This window comes from Manis javanica, chromosome X, assembly GCF_040802235.1.
Source record: "Manis javanica isolate MJ-LG chromosome X, MJ_LKY, whole genome shotgun sequence".
Taxonomy (NCBI): domain Eukaryota; kingdom Metazoa; phylum Chordata; class Mammalia; order Pholidota; family Manidae; genus Manis; species Manis javanica.
Genome location: NC_133174.1, coordinates 141722665 through 141742397, shown reverse-complemented (window position 1 = coordinate 141742397; position 19733 = coordinate 141722665). Strand labels below are relative to the sequence as shown.

Genomic DNA, 19733 nt, shown 5'->3' with positions numbered 1-19733 from the left:
AGGGGGGACACTGACGTGCACAGCACGCCAGGTGGCAAACACACGCTGTGGGAGAAGCCAGGCTCAAAGGTCTGCATTCTGTGTGATTCTGTTTATTGCACAACTAGAAAAGGTAAAACTATATATACAGAAAACTGTCAGTGTGGGTGAAAATGGGAGACACAGAACCAAGTGTGGGTGGGGTGGGGGCCTAGTGGGAACACAGAGGCAGACAGTGAGGGCGCCGGGACTGAGCACAGGCCCTGCCCCCACGTCAGAGTGACCAGGCGGGGGGTGCGAGCAGCTGGGGTACAGGCCGGGACCGGCATCAGCCGGACAGTGCAGAACAGAGAGAGATGGCAGCCGGCCTTCAGCTGACATAGGCCGAGTCATTCATCGAGGATGTAGAAGCTTTGCACTGATTTAGGAACATGTAACCACAGGTGGCCACTGCCATGCACGACCCAGATGGATCTTTTGTTTTTTCTATTTATCAAATGTCTCTTTTTTCCTCCAACGTCAGACCCCATCCCCGGGGTAATCTGAATCAAAAATGTAAAGAAATTTCAGATGCTCCTCAAACCTGTTGCAGCTTTCCTAGAGGACACTGACCGGTGGAAAATGTCGGCATCCTGAATGTCCAGAAGCAGTCGCTCAGCTTCACATAACAATGTATCCGGGAGTCTTCCCGTAGGTCCCACACGACCACTGAGCCATGGGCTGTTCCAGCAAACAGCAAAAAGGCCTTAAAAGGGCTAAAGCAACAACATGTGACCTAGGAAGACACATAGCAAGCTCGAGACGGGAACACGGGGCTCTGGCCTCCCCATGTCCCATGGGCCCCTGTGACCCTCCCACCAGGGGCTGTGGGACTCAGCAAGCAGGAGGCATACTGAGGACCGGCAGCCACAGCTCAGGAGCTTTGCAAACAGCCTGGTGCTGGTGTGCCACACCCTCCGTTACCCCAATTAGCTGAGACCAGGAGAGAAAAGCATTTCTTTGTCATTTCATTTACATCTGCTATTGCAAAAAATTACTATTTTCAAACCCCAAAAACTGACACCTGAAAGTTATGATACAACAGCTGTGGAGAATTAATGATTCTGATGTCAAGGAGCACATGAACTGGAGAATCAAAGCGTGCATTTTCCCAACCCCGAAGAAAGCACGTGGACGGGACAGCTGTCCCGCCAGCCCCACTGGCCCCATTAACCAGGGCCTGCAGCGCACAGGACCGAAGACTGGAAACCCCAAGCATACTAAGAAGCCTCTGAAATGTCCGTGACCCACACGGTGTGAGCCAAAGGCATATTCCCACAGCCACGCCCCGTGTGACCTGAAGTCACACGGCACTGGTTCCCAACGGACCCACGAGGCTGCAATGACCCTGGATTTCCTCAGTCTGAATGGGTCCTTTGAGCTAAGAATTTGTAGAGATGAAACAGACACACGCACATGTCTCGTCACACCTGCTGGTAGCTGAGAGTGCGCCTGCTAAGTTCCTGTTCTCCTGTGTCACTGTCCCCTCTTGGCACGTGGTGCCTGCCCCCGCACTGGCCCTCATGCTGCACACCGTTCCTCTTGCTAAGGTTGTAACTCCTGGAGACATACCTTTGACTCACATATCAGGACCTTCTGAGGCCCTGAAGGCTGCCAGATATCCCACACGCAGAGCACGTATCTGCCGTCCAGCGCAGGGTTGAAGGCCTTCCCAGGCCGACCATGGACAGACACCACTGTCTGTCTCTGCACCTGAGAGGCATGCAGAAGAGACACTTCTCGATCTAGGAATAAAGGAAGAATGATATTTCTATATTGTAATGATCTGCCAGAATCCATGTTAAATGAACACACTTGAGAACATTCAAGAAAATCTCAGCTTACTGAAGCAGCAAACATGGTCTTTTCACAGCTGCACACACAAGAGGTGTGGGTTTTGAAAATGGCCACAGCTCTGCCTGAACACTGTCCGAATCAGCCGCATGGTTTTGCAGAAAAGCAACCCTCCAAATCTGGATGACACGCCTTCTCCCTCACCTACTAGCCACTCCGCCAGACCAGGCTGCCCGAATGTGCTCTGGAGTTGCCCCTACGCACCCGGCCAGGACCCCTCCGGTCCCAGTGGTCTTCCTGCAGCGAGGCCTTCTCCATCAGGGGCAACAACTACTGCCCATTTTGTTTTTCTCTTTAGAACGCTCCCCTCTGACATTTCACTTGTTCAGCAGTTTTTAGCAGATTTGACCAACCAGGAGGGCAGGATTTGTCTGTCTGTCTGCCCACAGCCGAATCCCGGCAGTGCCTGGGATGCCGTGGACACTCACTGAGTCGTCATCAGACAAATGAATGAAGGAGCACGAGCAGGCCACCTCAGGGGTGTGCCAGCTGTGTGCATCCTGGAAGGGTGATGGAACAGAGGAGGCCCATGAAGGCTGGCGTGTGGTCCTCCTGAGACGGAGCTGGGTGTGTGTGGCAAGCCCAGGCCACAGGGGAGATGAGCTGCTCACTCTCAGACACCTGTCATCCCAACCCCATTTTCCTTCTATTACCTCAAATTCATTTCAGTAGAACATAAAAACAAGTAAGAAAACCTCCACTTTTCACCTCCAGAACTCAGACCCACTGCACAAGGGCCGAGCCCCGTGAGAGCACACGTGCGGGCATCCCCGGCTCCCTGCAGCCCACACAGCCGTGGGCACACACCAGCTCCCACAAAAGCACTCTATTACTCCCCGTGTCTTGGCGTGAGGAGGGCGGTAGGAGTGTGACCGTCCATGTTTTGAATGCTACAGATACAATGACTATTTTTCTAGTAGGATAACTCTTATCTTTTAAAAACAAAAATACAAAGAACAGGAGTTTTTTTTAAGTTAGTGATACCATTTTTGTCACTGTCAAATGCAGAGGAACATACATGAATCTAACAACCTCTGAGCAGCAGGCAGGACAGAGCGAACCCTAGGTCGCACCGGTGCCCTGGCTCCCGCAGGCCCAGGAGCAACTGGCTGAGGGCAGGTCCCCATGTGCCTCCCCCCAACAGACGGGACCCCAGCTGCACCCGCTGCCTCACCAGCTACTTCTTTAAAAGGCAAATTGGTGACCAGCTTAAGAAATTTAAATTGGTCATGCAAATGCAGTTTGTTTAAACTAACAAATGGTGACCTGCAGCTACACCTCTGTTTGGTGCGGTGGGCTTCCCGGGGTGAGCGGTCCTGTTCTGGGACCAGGGTGAAGTCTGAGGGAGGAGCTGCAGGGCATTGCCGAGCCTGCCACACTGTGGCTAAGCTAGGAACACCACTCTCAGAGCCACACTCACATTTCCCTATTCCAAGAAATAAAGAAACTGAACAGGCCTGAAAAAAGGATTTAGAACACATAAAACCTCAGGGTCCATTGGCCTAAGTTCCTGTGTCCCTCTGCTCATTATCTCTTGAGAGTTCATGATTCTAACAGACACACTAAGAAAACCTCACCCTGCACTCCAGAGCCCCACAGAGGTAGGATCTCCAATTCTCATTAAATAAACCCGCCTCATTAACATGTGATGTCATACTAAAGATCATGCTTCCCACGTGAATGTCTAGTGGTGGATTCAAGACACACTGGGCCAGCTCCTTACTCTGGAGGAATGGCAGGCTGGTGTCCAGCGGCAAGGCGCTGTCGCTGAAAGGCAGCACACTGCCCTGTGCTCCGGGGCTCCAGCAGGGCTCGGCCACCACATGGTCTTCTCCCAGCAGAACTGCAATCACCTTTCAAAGACAATCATGTCCTTAATAAACACACTCAAGCATACTTTTACAAGAAAAAACACACACAAATTACCTATTCACCTTCCCCATGTCTGAAAGTAACTGCTTAACTCCAAGACATCATAAATATAACAGAATGCACTCTTATTGTTCTTGCACAAGGGCAGACACAGGTAAACCTCCACCAGTGGGAACTCCACGGAACAGCCAGCATGTACTTCAGAAGGCGTTTTCTTAGCAAACAGAGGAAGAGCAAAATGGCTGCCGCCCAGCAATCCTGATGAGTAAGGGTGTAGACAATGCTGTACACACCCCGTACCATCCTCCTCATGGGGCTGCTGTGGGGACCCAGGATGAGCAGGGTCTCTGTAACTGCTCTAACAGGTGTGTGCAGGACGCTGATGGGTAGGGCAGACTTGGCAGGAGTGCTGTCATCTGGGTCCTGATGCGATGGGCGTGGAGGTTGGGCCGCAGAAGCTTGTGGAGAGCCATGAGGTCCAGGTCAGCCCCAACCTGGCTCTGTGTCCACACCCCACTCCCACTGCACAGCTCTCCTCCTCCCGACCCTGACCCAAAGGCTCTCCTCTTCGTGCCCCTGAACTTATGCTGAAAGAGAAGCTGACTGGATTCCAAATTACATGAGGGCATGATCACATTTCATGAAGCACAGACTCTCTAACATGGCACAGAGAGGGTGTAAGCACCGGGTGTCCAGAATAGACAGAAACGGGCTCATTCCACATTCACTGTATATACTGCAGCTTTTTTATTTAAATTCTGAGCCGACATGAAAAACACACAGTCAGCTGAGGAAACCTGGTGATGTTAAGAAACACTAGCATGGCTGAGGTAGCCACGGAGAGGATGGTGTGGTGACCACAACTTGTTCTGAGTAACTGAGGGGGTGGGGGGGTGGGAGCTCGGAAGAGACAGGTCAGCTGTGAGTCAGCAGCTGCTGAAGCACATGGGTGCACCCTGCTGTTTCCTTTACGCATTTTCAAAATTTCTATTAGTTTAAAAGACATGGGTATCAAATACCCTAGAGGTGTACATGCCTTGCCAACTTAATACACCTGCTTTTCAGTCTTCATTTACTTTGACACGTGTGCAGCTGGCATGAAGCCACAGACCCAAGCCCACAGGCAGCCGCTGTGACATGCATCAGTGGGTCACTGGCACACAGGGCTTCATGACTGCGGAGACGCAGAGCACGTGGTGTACCTGGCAGGCGGCCCGGAGGAAGCTGGACAGCCTTGGTGTGTCAATCTTGGGTGCAGCCACAGTGTCAGAGACGGCGCCATCCTCAGCCCCTAGAAAATCAACGTGACCCTAAAGGAGTCGGCCTCACACGCCTTCGAGTCCAAAGAGGCGTTACAAACGGGCCCTGGAAGGAAAAGTCAGAGAAGTTTTCACTTATTCCCAAGATCTGCTAGTGATTTTTTCAAAAACAATTGAATCTTGTTTTATAGAAAGCCTTTACATGGAATTTCCCTGAAACACTGAGGACAATAGTTAGAGGTGCCAATTCAATTGCTATGCAAGCATGAGGTATGCTATTCTCACAGGGTGAGCCTCCATGAGAAAGGGGAGTGAGAGGACCCCTGCCCACAGATACCCCCAGAGCAGACCACCCACCAGCACTCATGCAGCTCCAGGGACCCGGTGTTGAACACATGTGCTGTGGGCCTCGTGCCTGTAGCATGAACACATCTGGACACTTAGGTATGAAACACATCTGGTCCTTAAATATGAAAACTCCACTGAGCAGAACAGCCTGCCCCCAGGGTGGGAGCAGAGCAGCACAGCCCGTCTGTGCTAGCCCGCCGGGCATCGGGGCGCCCCTCACGTCGGGGGTAAAAGCGCCGTGAACCCTGCTTAGGGCCCAGCAGAGCCTCTGGTGCAGCACCCAAGTCAGCAGCTCGCAGAAGCTGGTTTGCTCCCCCATGTCACGTGCTGACAACCACCCCCAGTGAAAGATCTAAGGAAGAACAAGAAAGGTGACCCCAGAAACCACCAGACACTCCACTCCCATCGGCCCAGAGCACAGAGCTGTTTACCCCCAGACACAGCAGCGCCTTCTCCCGGGTGCTGGGTCCACACCTCCTGGGCTTCGACCTCTTCGGTCTGAATGTCTCTCTCAACGTTATCTTCATTACACTGAACATACGCCTTGAAAACAAAGGTACGCTGGACTGAGCAGCGGGTCGCACCGCCAAAGCCATCTCTAATCATAGAAAAGAAAATGATCTTGACTTTAAAGTTGGCAGCAGCAGCCACAGGCCTCTGCCGAGTGGACATGCTGTGGCATGAGTGACAGTCACGGGAACACGGCCTGTGCCGTAGATATGGATGCGAACAGTTCTCTTTTTCAAGGTGTTTTCAAAGTGACACACCAAGCGATTTAGCTTTGGTTTGAAAATCCCGCCACCCTGTCCAACTTCATCCTATTCTCTTGAACATTCTGGCTTTGCAAAACCAATTGCAACTTTATTTCAAAAAGGAAGATGCTTCAGTAAAGAGTTTTGTTACTAATAGCTTTGAAATGAGGAAACAAGCAAAGAAGTTACACCATCTACTCAAGGTCAGAGTGAGCCGACTGCAGAACAAGGGTTTGTCTATCAGCTTTTTCATCCTGTGACCTTCCCACCGAGTGTGCCCAGAGAGCAAGCTGGTCGGTGGCACCATTGGGAACATGAGGGGGAGGTGAGGGAGGACCCCTGACTGCAAACCTTCACAGCCTGACTGGAAGGTGGACCACCGCACAATCAGTGACTGGAAGCACCACAGAGAAGCACAAAATTCTGGGGGACGGATCGGAGCAACTCTGGACTAGGAGAATTCAGTGACGGTCACTAGGGAACAACTCACCCAGAAAACGGGCCATGGACACCAAGGAACAGACAGGCGGGTGCCTGCAGACACCGGGCCGCCCCTCTGTGCTCAGGAGCACCGGTGAGGAAGGGGACCCTTTCCCAAAGCGACACCCTCCACACCACTCCCAAGCCCCAGGAGTCCCGCACAGGGTGACGGGCTGCACAAGTTCACCTTATTGTGCTTCATTTGCATTTCTGTCACTTACTCAGCACACCTCATACTGACCTGCTCGGTATTCTTTTTCCCAAAGTTTCTGATGTACATGTCATATTCGTTTACTGGCAGCAAGTCCAAGAGAGAGAAAGTGACAGAAAAGTCTAAGTCAATGAGCCGAAGCAGTTTCAGACTGCGCGTCCTTCAAAGCAAATCGAAAACAAGAAGCAGTTAAACTGAAGATATACAAAGGGACATCTGGGGAGAGGGTGGTGCATTGTGACTAGACGTCGGTGACTGCCAAGGCCCACCTTCGTCAGGTGAGCCTGAGGTATCAAATGAAGATAAGATGGCCATACATGGACCAATGATGTGAGTAAACATGAGCCAAAAAATTAATTATCCTAATTCAGTGCCCCTGAGGTTAACACAGACCAGAGTTGCCGTGTGTGTGCCATTCTCAGGGAAAGCAATTCCCTGCATACCATGTTATGGCCTCCATGGGCGCCCCGACACTGGCACCCCGGGGTCAGTCTGGCTTTCCCCGTGACCCTCCCCCGGCCCCACACAGCTCTGTAGGGCAGGGAGCTTTATTTCTCTCACTTACTGTGACTTCCACACAGTCAATGATCAATCAACATGGGCTGAACGAGGGGAGAAATGGCCCCCAGTCCCTGGGGAGCCCCGTTACTTGGCTTGCCCACTCCTTCCTTCCCCGCCCCTCAGGGTCTTCACCACGGCCTTCCCCGCTGTGGCCTTACTCTCTGCCCCCCATCACCGTCCTCCCCGCCCCCTGCCTCCAGTCTTCCATTGTCAGTGTGATTTCTGACTTGAAGTGACTCATGCAGAAGCTCCACGTCACAGGTCCTCACACAGGGACTGTCCGAGGTGCCAAGGCCCAGAACCAGGGAACCCCAGATGGCCCAGGCCCATGAAGGGCCCCCTTACTTCCCGGAACCCCCTGACAAGCTCTACATGGAATTTGGTGATTATCTTATTCTTGATTTTTAAAATATCATTTCATCGTATTTACATCTGCCTGAGGAGTTCACAGTGTAAATTCTGATTGTTTCTAAGTTTCTAAGTTTCTAAGTTTCTAAGACTTGAATAAGGTTAAAAAATATGTAGCCATATAGGCAGGAAGAGAAGGCCCAAAATATAATAAAAACACTGTAAAACCTCATATTCTTATTATTAATGATTGATTTGTTCATTTGGCAAAACTTGCTGAGTACTTACTAATGCCAAGTAGTGAGCTAGATGGTATGACGGATTTTTAAATCCCCTCCAAAAATGAATGTTTAATTTTCATATTTACTCCTAAATAGTACTTGGATTAAATATGTATATGGTGGACCCTTGACTTAAGACCATGTCCTCTAACTTACAAATTTCTAAAATTTTCCATTTCCAAATTTAGAGTAATTAATTATCAGCTCGGATGCCTGGTGGCCCTGGGTTCAGAAATGAGCTCCACCATTCCCCAGAGGCTGGCCTGAGCCCACTTCCCTCACCTAGACACCAAGGGGGAAGGACCACAGGCCGGCAGCCCATGGGAGGCAGGGCGCCCGGCACAGGCAGGGCAAGCATGCGGCGCACGGTCCCGGGGATGCTCGCCGCCACGCACCCTCCCCAGCCCCTGGTCTGAGAATTATGCAGCAGCACTTGGCTGTGGGTGACCTCAGGGTGGCAGGAGCTGAGCCTAGCGGAGTGACACATGGGGATGCCTGCACGGGTCTGGCCACCAGCTCTGGGTGTGGTGAGTGCGTGGCGCCTCCCAGGGGCACGTTGGTTGGAGCACAGCCCCCACCCAGCCTCCCAGCCCAGAGCAAGGTAAGGCATCTGGGCAGCTCAGCGGCCAGACACAAATGAGGGAAAAGCCCTGGTTTTTAAACTACATTGAAGAAAAGCACACTAAAACACCACTATGCTTTACACAAATCTCCCAATATACCTACTTTTGCTTCAGGGCCTGAGTCCGACTCTTTTGACGGTGTGAGGCTGTTGCAAAATCCACAAAAATTCCACAAACAGGGGCTCTGGAAGGGGAACTGCTTGCATCTGTACAGATAAAAGACTTTTTGGGCAACTGAAACATTTCTTTCAACAATCAAAACAAATCAAGAGTAAAACAATTAGAAGCATGGATGATAAACTCAGTAAGGCCTTTGCACACAGCTAGACAGCCACCAGCACATAACAGGCCTGCTTCGCCAATTTCATCCAAAACTCTGAGGCAACAAAACAAAATTTACTGTGTGAGTCAATCACGTGATTAAGAGTTTTAGAAATATTTAAGAATTCCCACCCCAGTCTCCCCATCCAGCCCCTACAAAAAAGGTACCTTCTAGTAAGGGAATCGGGACATGAATATGCAAAGCAGCTGAGAAACAGAAGCAGATGTGAGTTCGTACTGAATCTGTCATTTCCGTCACAGAGAGAAAACAGGAGAGCAGGCGTGGGTTCATCCAAAGACTTTGTAGTGGGCAGGGGGTGGGCTGGGTGGGGGAGAAGCCACGGGACTGGCTCACTAGGCTCCTGCTACGTGAACAGCCCCACCCAGCACCCTTGGTGGCCAGGACCCCCTGGGCTCCTCTTCCCTCTGCATATGTCCATTGCTCCCCGTATGGATTTACCCCATCTTTGTTTGTGTGTTTATTCCAATTGCATCTTAATCTGCCTTCTCATTCTTCAGATATGTGTTTGGGCTCTTCAGAGGAGCATGAGCAGTTCGATCCAATCCACGGGGCAAGCAGCCAGAGGCGCAGCCCGACCTGGGCTGGAAGACTGAGCTCAAGCCCAGCTGTCCCTGTTACTTGCTCTGTGGCTGTGAGCAAGAGGCTCACCTGTGCCTGCACATTCTCACCTGTCAGGACATCTACACAGGACCGAGATGAGGGCCAAGGCAGGCTGTGCTCACAGTGAGTCCTGCCAAGTGTGCGGCACCATGTGAACACTAAGAGAACTGCTGACCACTGTTCCTGCTTTAGAAGTGAGGAAACTGGTCCATGTGCGAAGTCACAGGATTAGGACTAAAACAGAGGTGTCCGTGGAGCAGGACCCACATGCACCAGCTGTCAGCACTCAGGCTCACCTTCTGGAGGTGTACAGACCCCTAAATACCATGCACCTCGCACCCTGGGGAGCTATTGACCCCTGGCTTCCTAGGCCCTGAGGGAGGATAGGGGGCAGCTTTAACCAAACAGGCCGACCACCACAGAGGGCGCAGGGTGTGGGCCGCACAGGGTGCAGGCGAGGAGCACTCCAGCACCCACTAGGCCATGGCGGTGAGCAGCACTAGCAGCTGACACGCCATGCTCGGTGTGTGCCTGACCCTGCACGCCCCATGGTCACTGCCCTGAAGACCCTCCCCCTGTCTGCAGATGAGGGACCAGAGCCCGGAGAGGCCGGCCAGTGCTGGCGCCAGCACCCTGCAGCAGCACCCCACTGCCTCCCATGGCAGGCGGCACCCGTGCTGGCTCTGATCTCACACTCGGCGGCGAGCGCACAGCCCTGCCCCTCTTAAAAAAACACCTTATACTGTGCCGGGAGGTGGGATTCTCATCTTGTTAATTCACGCTCTTCAAGGACACAAGGCCCAGCAAATGGCAGGACATGAACAAGAAGAAAAGGTCATTCAGAGCTTGGCTAGGAACCTAGGAACTTGGAATCCAATCCTGTACGCTTCTCAGCAACTTCACGGCAGGGCTGGGAATGCTGCCCGAAACCTCCCTGCGCACACAGCCACGACTGAGGGGCATGGGGCAGCACTTACTGGACGTCACCACCAGGAAAGGGAATCTTTTAGCTACAAGTCTGGACACTTTTCTACACATCCACACTCACCAGCTGTTTCCGACCTCTGCTGCAGGCACCAATAATCCCTCTACCTGACCTTCACTTGGATTATCACATCACATTAACTACTAATCACACTGACTGTACTGGTGACTAATTATTCTACTAATAATTTAAAGTAGTATGTTACCCAGTATTTTCAATATTGTCCTACTTGACCTTCTGTGCTATTATGTTAGTGACAATTTTTTCTATGAATGTCATAGTTTCACTTTAACTGATTTAAAAATATTTACTCCTAATTCCTACAAGTAATTTTTAACATAACCAGATGCCAGTAATTTCTGAGCAAAATATATTTTTAACCTCATTAAAAAAAAATCCCTGGGAGAGAAGGCTCACTCAGAAGTGCTCCTGAGAACAGGACAGAGGGGCCGCGTTTCTGGTCCTTGGCCATGGCCGCACCACAAGGCTCCCTCTGCTGGCACTTCTGAGCCACTTTCTCTCGTGGACAAGGAGGGAACCTCAAGGACAGTGGCATCAGAGAACAAGAGCATGTGGGGCAGACGGCACCGGCTGACAACACAAGGACACACCGCTGCGACAGTGCTCACAGCCACCCTGGCCACAGGCACCGCAGGGAGGCTGGCTGCGCTTCGTCTCCGAGTGACCCTAACACACGCGTCATCAGTGTCTGCTGAGTGTCGAGCACGGCATCGTCATGGGGGCATGAAATGCTTACACATCCACCACCTGACTAGAGTGACCCCGCCCGTGACACACGTCTGTGGGGTCTTGGTGCCGTCTGGGCACATGGACACACACCATACTGATTTGCATACGAGATTCCCTTGTAACTGCCATCAGACCTTGCTTCTGAAACAGCTTCAATGACAACTCTCCAATCCTCTCATTTTCTGCATTAATGGCTTTTTGAATTTCTTGTATCTCCTTTTTTCTGGCTGGAGGAAGTTCTTCTATTTTTTCTTTTGGTTCTGGCTCATTAGCACTATCGTCATCCTCTCCATCACAAACCTCAAAGTCATCTTCATAGTCCTACAAAAAATAACACCACTTTGGAAATGTCAGGGCAAAGTGACTTCAAAGAACACTCATACAAATCATAATTTAAAATAGACAAAGTCCTCACCGTGGCTAAGAAAGCTTTTTATAGTTTATTGATTTCAATGGCACTGAATTATAAATTTGTGTACTAATTTTTTTCTCCAAAAAGGAACCACACTATGTAGAACCATATACACTAAGAGCTCTTAGTAAGAATATATAATTTTGTGCTGAGAATGTGTCTGTGCATACAAATACATAAACTATGTATATATTCTACATGCACACACACAATATATATACTCTGCATGCACATGCATGCACAAAACATAAACCCTATAAACATACATACACACATGCACACACTATACATATACTACATATATACACATGCACTCTATATATATTCTCTATACACACATACACACACATATATATGCTCTATATTCATACATATACACATGTGAATACATACTATACCTATGCTACACACATGAACATATACTATATATGCTCTATATACATACATATACACATGCACACACTGTATATACATATTCTCTATATACATACATATACACACTATACTCTAAAAACACACATGGATATACACACTATACATGTTCTATATACATACATATATACACATGTACTCACATAATACTTATACTCTACATATAAACACACATGATATATATCATATACACATGCAAACACATGTGCATACATGCATATGCACACATGTAAGCACATACACGTGTATATATTCATATGTATGTTTGAATGTAGTATACTTGAAAATGGGTTAAATTGTAAATTTATTTAATTACATCATATTGGTAAGAGTTGACAGAGGTATGGCAAATGTTTCAGAGGCAAAAGGCCTGTATCAAACAGACATGGAGTATGAAGAGTACCAATAAAGAGGAAAAAGCTACTAAGTTACTGTGCTCAAGCTGATTTTTAAGAACAAATTATTTTTAGGCCAAGAAAAATTTCAACTTCTATACATACTTCAAAATCATCTTCAAAACTAGCTGTATATCCGTCAGCTACAGCATTTTCTAAGTTAGGGTCATCCTTTTCAATTTCCTAGAGATAAAAATCAAACATATAACAAATAATTCAATAATAAATTTGAATCTTGCAAATGGGTTGGGAAAGTATGTTTTCTGAGATTCATTTAATGTTCCTAGTTTTAAAATGTTAAGTATTTATAAAACTAACATAACCTGACTTCAAATTATTTAAGAAATACCTTGCTAACTTATAAATATGATCAAAAAGAGAAAACAGTTAATAAACACATCTTTTTTGAAAAATCTCGATAATTCTGATAACTGAAGAAAAAATTTTTGTATGTAAATAAATACAATACAAATAAATGGCAAATAAATCATTTCTATGAATAAATTTCAAACTTCCAGCATGCTTCTGTGGCTTCCCTTCTTGCCCGTGAACAAATCCCCACATCCTCACTGTCAAGAACAGACACACAGACGTGTGCGAAAGCAGATGCCAGCGCAGGGCTGTCTGAACTGCCCCAGTGACAGAAAAGCTCATGTGTGAAGTCCTCACGTTCCCGTCCTTGTCACTTAGAGCAAGAAGGGCTGCTCAGATCTGGGCCTGCCCCTGGGCATCAGGGTGCACCTGGCTCATCGCTGATCCACTCCCAGCCTCAGCGTCACCACCTGTGGTCTGGGATAAAGGAGGGGCTCAGTGAGCCTACAGGGAAGGCGGGCTTGGGGGTGCTCTGGAGGTGTGGGGTGGCTACACAGGCCACCCTGAGGCTGCCCTGGTCTGTGTCTTCAGGATGAGTAAGAGGTGACCAGGAAAACCAAGGAGAACTACATTCCAGGTTTCCAGGCAAAGAGGGCAGCAAAAACCAAATATGTTAAGAAAATTTGTATTTTGCACAAAAAGCTGCCCCTCCTCTTACCTATATCTGTGCTTCCACATCCTACTTAAAGGCAATGTGGCACCCCCATGTCTCACCAGCACATGTCAGGAGTCCTCCAGCCTCCGGCTCCCCACATGTGGTTAGTACTGCAGCCTCTCACCAGGCCTGCTCTCCCCTCTACCCACCATCCCCATACGGCCTCTCTCCTTCACTTGGGGTCAGAGACATCCTTCAGAAAGAAGCCTCACCATACCCACTTTCAACCTAAGCAGTTCCCTGCCCATGTGGAAGGCCTGAATGCACCCCGGTTTGTTCGGTTTCATCCTGGACAAGGGGCAAACCAAACACATGTGAGTGGACCTTCTGGCAGCACAGGCAGGATGGACTCGGCCAGGCCAGTGGAGCAGCCACGGCAAAACCCAGGGGAGCGAGGCCGACCCGGTGTCGGGGTCAGAAGGAGACAAGTCCCTGGTGTCTAGGGCCATAACTAGGCAGATGTCAGTGCGCGGGCCAACACAGGGACAGAGGGGCGAGCCAAGGGGGCAGGGCTGGGGGCTCGGTTGTGACGTGTGAGAGTGAAGAGCAAGAGGCACCTCCAGGTGGGCAGGGCTGGGCAAGAGGCCGGGGCCTTAAGCCCACCATCTTCCATCTCAAGACCCTTGTGATCGGCTGTGCGGCAAAGTGCCACAGAACCAAGGAGGTCTGCCACACAGAAGGCGGGCTGCTCTTCACAAGGATAGTCAGTGCTGACTTTCCAGGTGGCAGCGTGGTCCTGCACAACCACAGAACTGAGGGGACCACCAGGGACATCTCACCACCTGGGGGCCAAGGAATTATTTTGATCAAATACTTTATAGTTAAAACTACCCTGTAAAACGGTCCTATTGGCACAGTTATATAAAGTCACCGTACAATACAGTGAGAGCCACATACTGCACATGCTGCACCAGTCAGGAGGGTGCCTGCTGACTGACAGGAGAAACAGCTCAAACACCACATGGGAGTTTTAGACTCACTGCCGACTGCTGCCCAAGCCCCTCCATCCCAGACAGCGTCCACGCAACAAATGAGGCACCCAGGGGCATGCCAGGCTCTGTGCCGGGGGAAGGGGAAGTGGCGAGCTGGCACATCCTAGCAGCAGGAATCGGCCGTGGATGATGACAGGAAGGTGGCATCAGCACGGCTTTGGGAGGAGCACCGCCATGACCAGTGGTCCTCTTATAAGAGAACAGGCCCACTTCCTTGAGATCTCCAGTTTGGCATGTAGTTCTGAAAGCTACCATTACCTGGAATATTTCACACTGACAATGGCCTGAATCACAGCTGTTTAGTTTTTTGCATTCTAATAACCTTCTTCAATTGAAATGCAGAGCAATGCCTGAGAAGGCCAGCCAGTTACTCGGTCTGACCCTTGTCCCTGCAAAGCCCTCTGCAAATGCTTCCCTCTGTCCATGCAAAGTAGGGCCATGGCTTCTGACAACCTGGACGGCCTTCACAGCCAAGGAATCCCGAACAAGTGTAAACAGGGTGCCATTTAAAATCTTCCCCTCCCTCCATACTAAGTCCTGTTATCCAGAAGAAGTATGCTGGATAGTATGAGGACAGCACAGAAGCACGAGTCAAAACGCTCATCTGGATGGGATGCCAAAGTTAAAGGCTCTCCCTTGCGTCCACGCCTCTGAGCCGGCTTCCCCCAGGAGCTGGTCTGGAGGGCACAGCAGGGTGCAGCCAGCAGAGGGAGCAACTCCAAGGCCGCCAGAGCCCGCCTGCTCCCCCCAGACAGGCGCTGCCCTCAGTGGCGAGGGACTCGGGCCCCAGCCTGACGTATAAACGGTGTGACTTAGGGTGAGTAGCGTTAACTCAGAGAAGTAGGCAAACAGTGGTACAGGGTCCTCTCTCACTACAGGGGCCAAGGTCCCAGACTCCAGTGGGTGTCTGAACCAAGGACAGTCCCAAAGCTGATGTGTACTACTGTTTCCTATGTATAAATGATTTTAGGCCTGTAAGGTTTAATTTATAAATGAGGCAGTGAGAGATGAACAGTAACTAATAATAAAGTGGCACAATTATAAAATATGCTGTAATAAAAGTGATGTGAATATGGTCTGTCCCTCAAAACATCTCCCTGTGCTGCATCACACTTCCTGTGAGGATGCGAGATGGTGAAGGCCCACATGATGAGACGGGGCAAGGAGAGGACATGGGTGCCACGCCACTGCATCAGGCTGCTGTAGACCTTTCAACCTACAGCCACAGGTCAGCTTCCAGACCATGGCTGACATGAGAATTGAAACCATGGATAAGGCGGGGACAACTATACCTCCTTTCAGTGCCAGCGAGCAGAGGGTGAGATGACCTGCACCAGGAGGGAAGAGCTGACGGCCAGACCTGCTGGGTCACTGGCACCAGGAAGGCAGGACTCAGATATCACTACCCACAGCTACTCAGTGCATAAGATGGAAACAGCATGGTGCATTGCCACAAAGAAAATATGAAGCCTTCCGTGTGTCCAGAAAACTAATATTATTATATCCATAAATACTGAAGAAATAAATCAAGATAAATTCAGTGTTGATGTTCTAAAACGTGGCCTCATCAAAGCCAAGCGAGCTGTTGATATCTTCAAGATCACTTCTGGGATCTTTCAGGGAAAAATATATCACATATTTTGTTCCTCTAGTAAAAACAATAATGTAAAATGTCTCAATGATAATTTCTTTTAATGATTACATGTTGAAAGGATATTTCAGAAATATTGGGTTATATATGTTATTAAAATTGTTTCTTTTTTACATTTTTAGTGTGACTGCTAGAAAATTAAAAATACAAATGTGGCTCACATTAAAATTCTAGTGAGCAATGTTACTCTAGAAGTTACAAAAAAATTGGGAGACATAAGGAAAACATTAAAAAAAATCTATGTATTTTCAGCCAGTCAGCCACAGAAAGCTGAGTGAGATCTGCCCTGGAGCTGGGGATCTCCATGCTGAAGGGGAAACTGCTGCATGGGGGACAGAAAAGGCAGCCAGAACCCCCCAATACGTACCTCAGTGCAGCACTGAGGAACAGAGGACAGAACAAAAGATTATCTGGAAAAAAATGTTTATAAAAGTAACTTTTTCCTTACATGTAGCTACAGCTGGATAGTAAGTGATTCAACCACTCCCCCAAATTAAATAAATAAAACATATCCACATCAAAACAACACATGCCATATGACATGATTTATGTGGAAATACCTGTTTGTGTGTATGTATATGTGATAAAGAGATACATAAAAATATAAAATGAAAAAGGTGACTAACTCAGAGTCATGAATTTCAGATAATTACCAAAGAATGAAATAATAGAAGCCAAAATCTGCCTGCTGATTATCTGTAACAACAAAACAAAAAACTAGGAAAATGGATATAATGAACACCACAGTGAATCATTTGACAGTGACTAAATAATCACTATGCGACCGTCCTGGTAAGAATCCTGAGCCCTGGGAAGACACAGACATGTCACTCAGAGGAAATAGCAGCAGGCGCTACAGGTCTCACGGCGCAGGCCGCGCCTGTAACAGCCGACAGACAGGCTCCAGGGGGGACAAAAACTAGCGACTGTGCTGGAGCTGGCGTGCGGCCACCAGAGACGGCGCCTCTGTGGGAGGGACTTTAATACTCACGCAGTCTCTTTACCCACATCAGGCCCCCTCAAGCTCCCATTTCTTCTCAAGGCAGCTCCAGGAATTCATGTCCTTCATCTAAGCTGTCTACTTTGTCAGCGTGAAATGCTACTATTCCACCCATTAATGAAAGTGGGGCACTAACATCTTGATGACTGTTGATTTCCTATTTTTCCCTTTCATTCTGTCAGTCCCTTATATCTTGCGCTACTTATATGTTAGGGCTCTTTTGCTCGGTACATGATTGCTCATGATTGTTACATCTTCCCGCCAAGCTAACGATTCACCACTGTGCGATGCCCCCCATCCCCGCCTCTGGTAATGCTTTGAGTCAAGAGTAGATTCTGTCTGACGCTAGTGTAGACACAAGCTCTGTTGCAGGTTCTGTTTGATGGTTTGTCTGGTCCATCTTTTACTTTCAGTCTAAAAGTGTGCCCCTTCTGTGTTTCCTGGACTCATTTAAATGAACCATCTGCCAGCAACGCCTGTCCCAGGCTCTGCTTTCCCAGGTAAACACAAATGGAAATGCACAGTGAATCTCACTGCACAGTAAGTCAATGCAAATGTCTTACCTTCCTTCTTGAGTCTTTATCTTTTCCATTAGTCCTTACTAAATTCTCTGCATGCCTAGAAAGCAAATATGATCAAAATTAATTTTAAATCAACACTGAAAAATACTATATTTTACATTTGGGTGTGGGGGTTTGTCACGGGGAAGACAGTGTAGCACAGAAAAGACAAGTAGGGACTCTGTGGCATCTTACTGCACTGATGGACAGTGACTTCAGTGGGGTATTGGGGGGACTTGATAATGTTGGTGAAAGTAGTAACCACAATACTTTTCATGTGAAACCTTCATAAGAGTGTATATCAGTGATACCTTAGTAAAAAAAATAATAACAACATGAGCTGTCCCTGTCACAGAGCCATTTAGTGAAGGTCTCACTGCTGTGAGTTTCCTCATCAGGGAAGCAAATAAATTCATTTGCGTAATTAAAACAAAAATTTACATCTCGGTGAGGCTCTTATCAATATTTGACATGCTTAAAGACTACTGTAGGTTGGCAAAATTCCAAAGCATGCTTTATTAGAACTATGAATACTAAATCCTTCCCAATATTTTTACTATATTGCAGCAGTAATCCAATAGAGAATTTCTTTAGGAGAGGGAAGAAACAATGTGTTTTGGAAAACTTGTGTATATTAACTTGTGCATATATCCTTAGAAGATTTCAATAAAACTCTTATAATTTTATTAGATAGTCAATCTCAAAAATTAATTTAATTTTCCAAAAGAAATATTTATCTTGAAATATGTTCTATTTTTTAATCAGATTTTTATATTAGTTGGGACCTAAAATTAAGGCTCTCAGAATTTAAAACTGATTCTCAATTTTTAGAACTACATTCATACCATACAAAGCATGTGCTTTAAAGACACACAAAACTGAAAAGACACTTTGCAGAGCATCCTGCAGATCTGCAGGGCAAGAGGTAGGAATGTGCACCCCAAGCCGAAATGCTGGCTTTGCCCAAACTTACAAGCCTTAGGGCAAGGCATTTAACCTGTTTTCCTAATTTACGAAAAAGAATTACCAAATATGGTTGTCATGAAGAACAAATTAAAACCTAGAGTTTTTATACAAAAAGAGAGTTTATACACAAACCCTCATCTGTAATCTTCACAAAACCCACACAAAACAGGTGTTGCTATCAGTTCTACCAGTGAAGAAAAGACTCTGAAGGGCCAGCCCGCACCCCCAGTGAGAGGCACACGACCATCCCGCAGCTGGTGCCAACGTGGTTGCTCTCACTGTGGCACGACCTCCACACAGGCAGCATCTCTGGTCCTAGGGGCTTTGTGGAAGGCAGTGATGGCTCCGAACAGCCCATGGCAGATGCTCCACCTTCTCGGGTCTGTCCTATAGGTGAGGGGCCACCCCTCGCACATGCAGATTCCCAAAAGACTTACTCCCCAAGGTGAAGACGCATGTTCCAATTTTCTATGAGCCAGTGTAAAAAAGGCAAAGAGGGCTGATAAGTTAAAGTGTTCCCAAGCTCCCCTAGAATGTATCCGGAGGGGTCACATCTAGAGTAAATGAAGTCTATCTCTAATTTATTCTCATTTACAGGCTGTAAATGAGGCCCAGTAGGAAAAGTTCCCTTTAAAATGTTCTATGAGAACTGGGCTGTTTGTAATGCATCCTCCTTACTGGCTGCTGCTCGCATCTCTCCCAGAACTTGCTCCTTGATTCCTGTGATCACCGTTCTGTCAAACAAAAAAATTCAGAACCATTGATTGGTGTGTGACCAGAATTAACCGTAATGAACAAATACTGTAAAATAAGCACAAGTCACAACTTAACAGCAGCTACACTACAAGTTCTTAAACGCACTGCCTGCACCAGCTCGCTTCAGTAAGGTGGGTGATGTAGGGGGTGAACACAGTGGCTGTGTATTACCTCAGAAAGTAAAAAATTGTACACTTACAATTTCATTTTATTTTCAAATAAATCTGCCTAGTTCCTTACTCTGCTTAAAATTATAA

The 19733-nt window shown here is 48.0% G+C and overlaps 1 protein-coding gene across 2 annotated transcripts in view; it reads right to left on the bottom strand.

Annotated features, from left to right (window-relative positions):
- LOC108407371 (cytoplasmic dynein 2 intermediate chain 1-like) overlaps positions 1 to 19373 on the bottom strand; it is a 30451-nt gene extending 11078 nt beyond the window's left edge. The window contains exons 1-12 of one of the 2 annotated variants that reach the window (XM_073227447.1): positions 18965 to 19373; positions 17758 to 17812; positions 13266 to 13313; positions 12630 to 12707; positions 11393 to 11606; positions 8711 to 8813; positions 6825 to 6954; positions 5783 to 5894; positions 4947 to 5035; positions 3596 to 3725; positions 1591 to 1763; positions 592 to 754 (exon numbers count right to left, since the gene is read on the bottom strand). In XM_073227447.1, the coding sequence (XP_073083548.1) occupies positions 592 to 754; positions 1591 to 1763; positions 3596 to 3725; positions 4947 to 5035; positions 5783 to 5894; positions 6825 to 6954; positions 8711 to 8813; positions 11393 to 11606; positions 12630 to 12707; positions 13266 to 13274 (1201 nt within the window). In that variant the 5' untranslated portion in view covers positions 13275 to 13313; positions 17758 to 17812; positions 18965 to 19373. Of the gene's footprint in view, positions 1 to 591; positions 755 to 1590; positions 1764 to 3595; positions 3726 to 4946; positions 5036 to 5782; positions 5950 to 6824; positions 6955 to 8710; positions 8814 to 11392; positions 11607 to 12629; positions 12708 to 13265; positions 13314 to 17757; positions 17813 to 18964 lie in introns of those variants that run through there. The other variant, XM_073227448.1, reaches the window with a different exon arrangement.
- Positions 19374 to 19733: the final 360 nt, after the last annotated feature.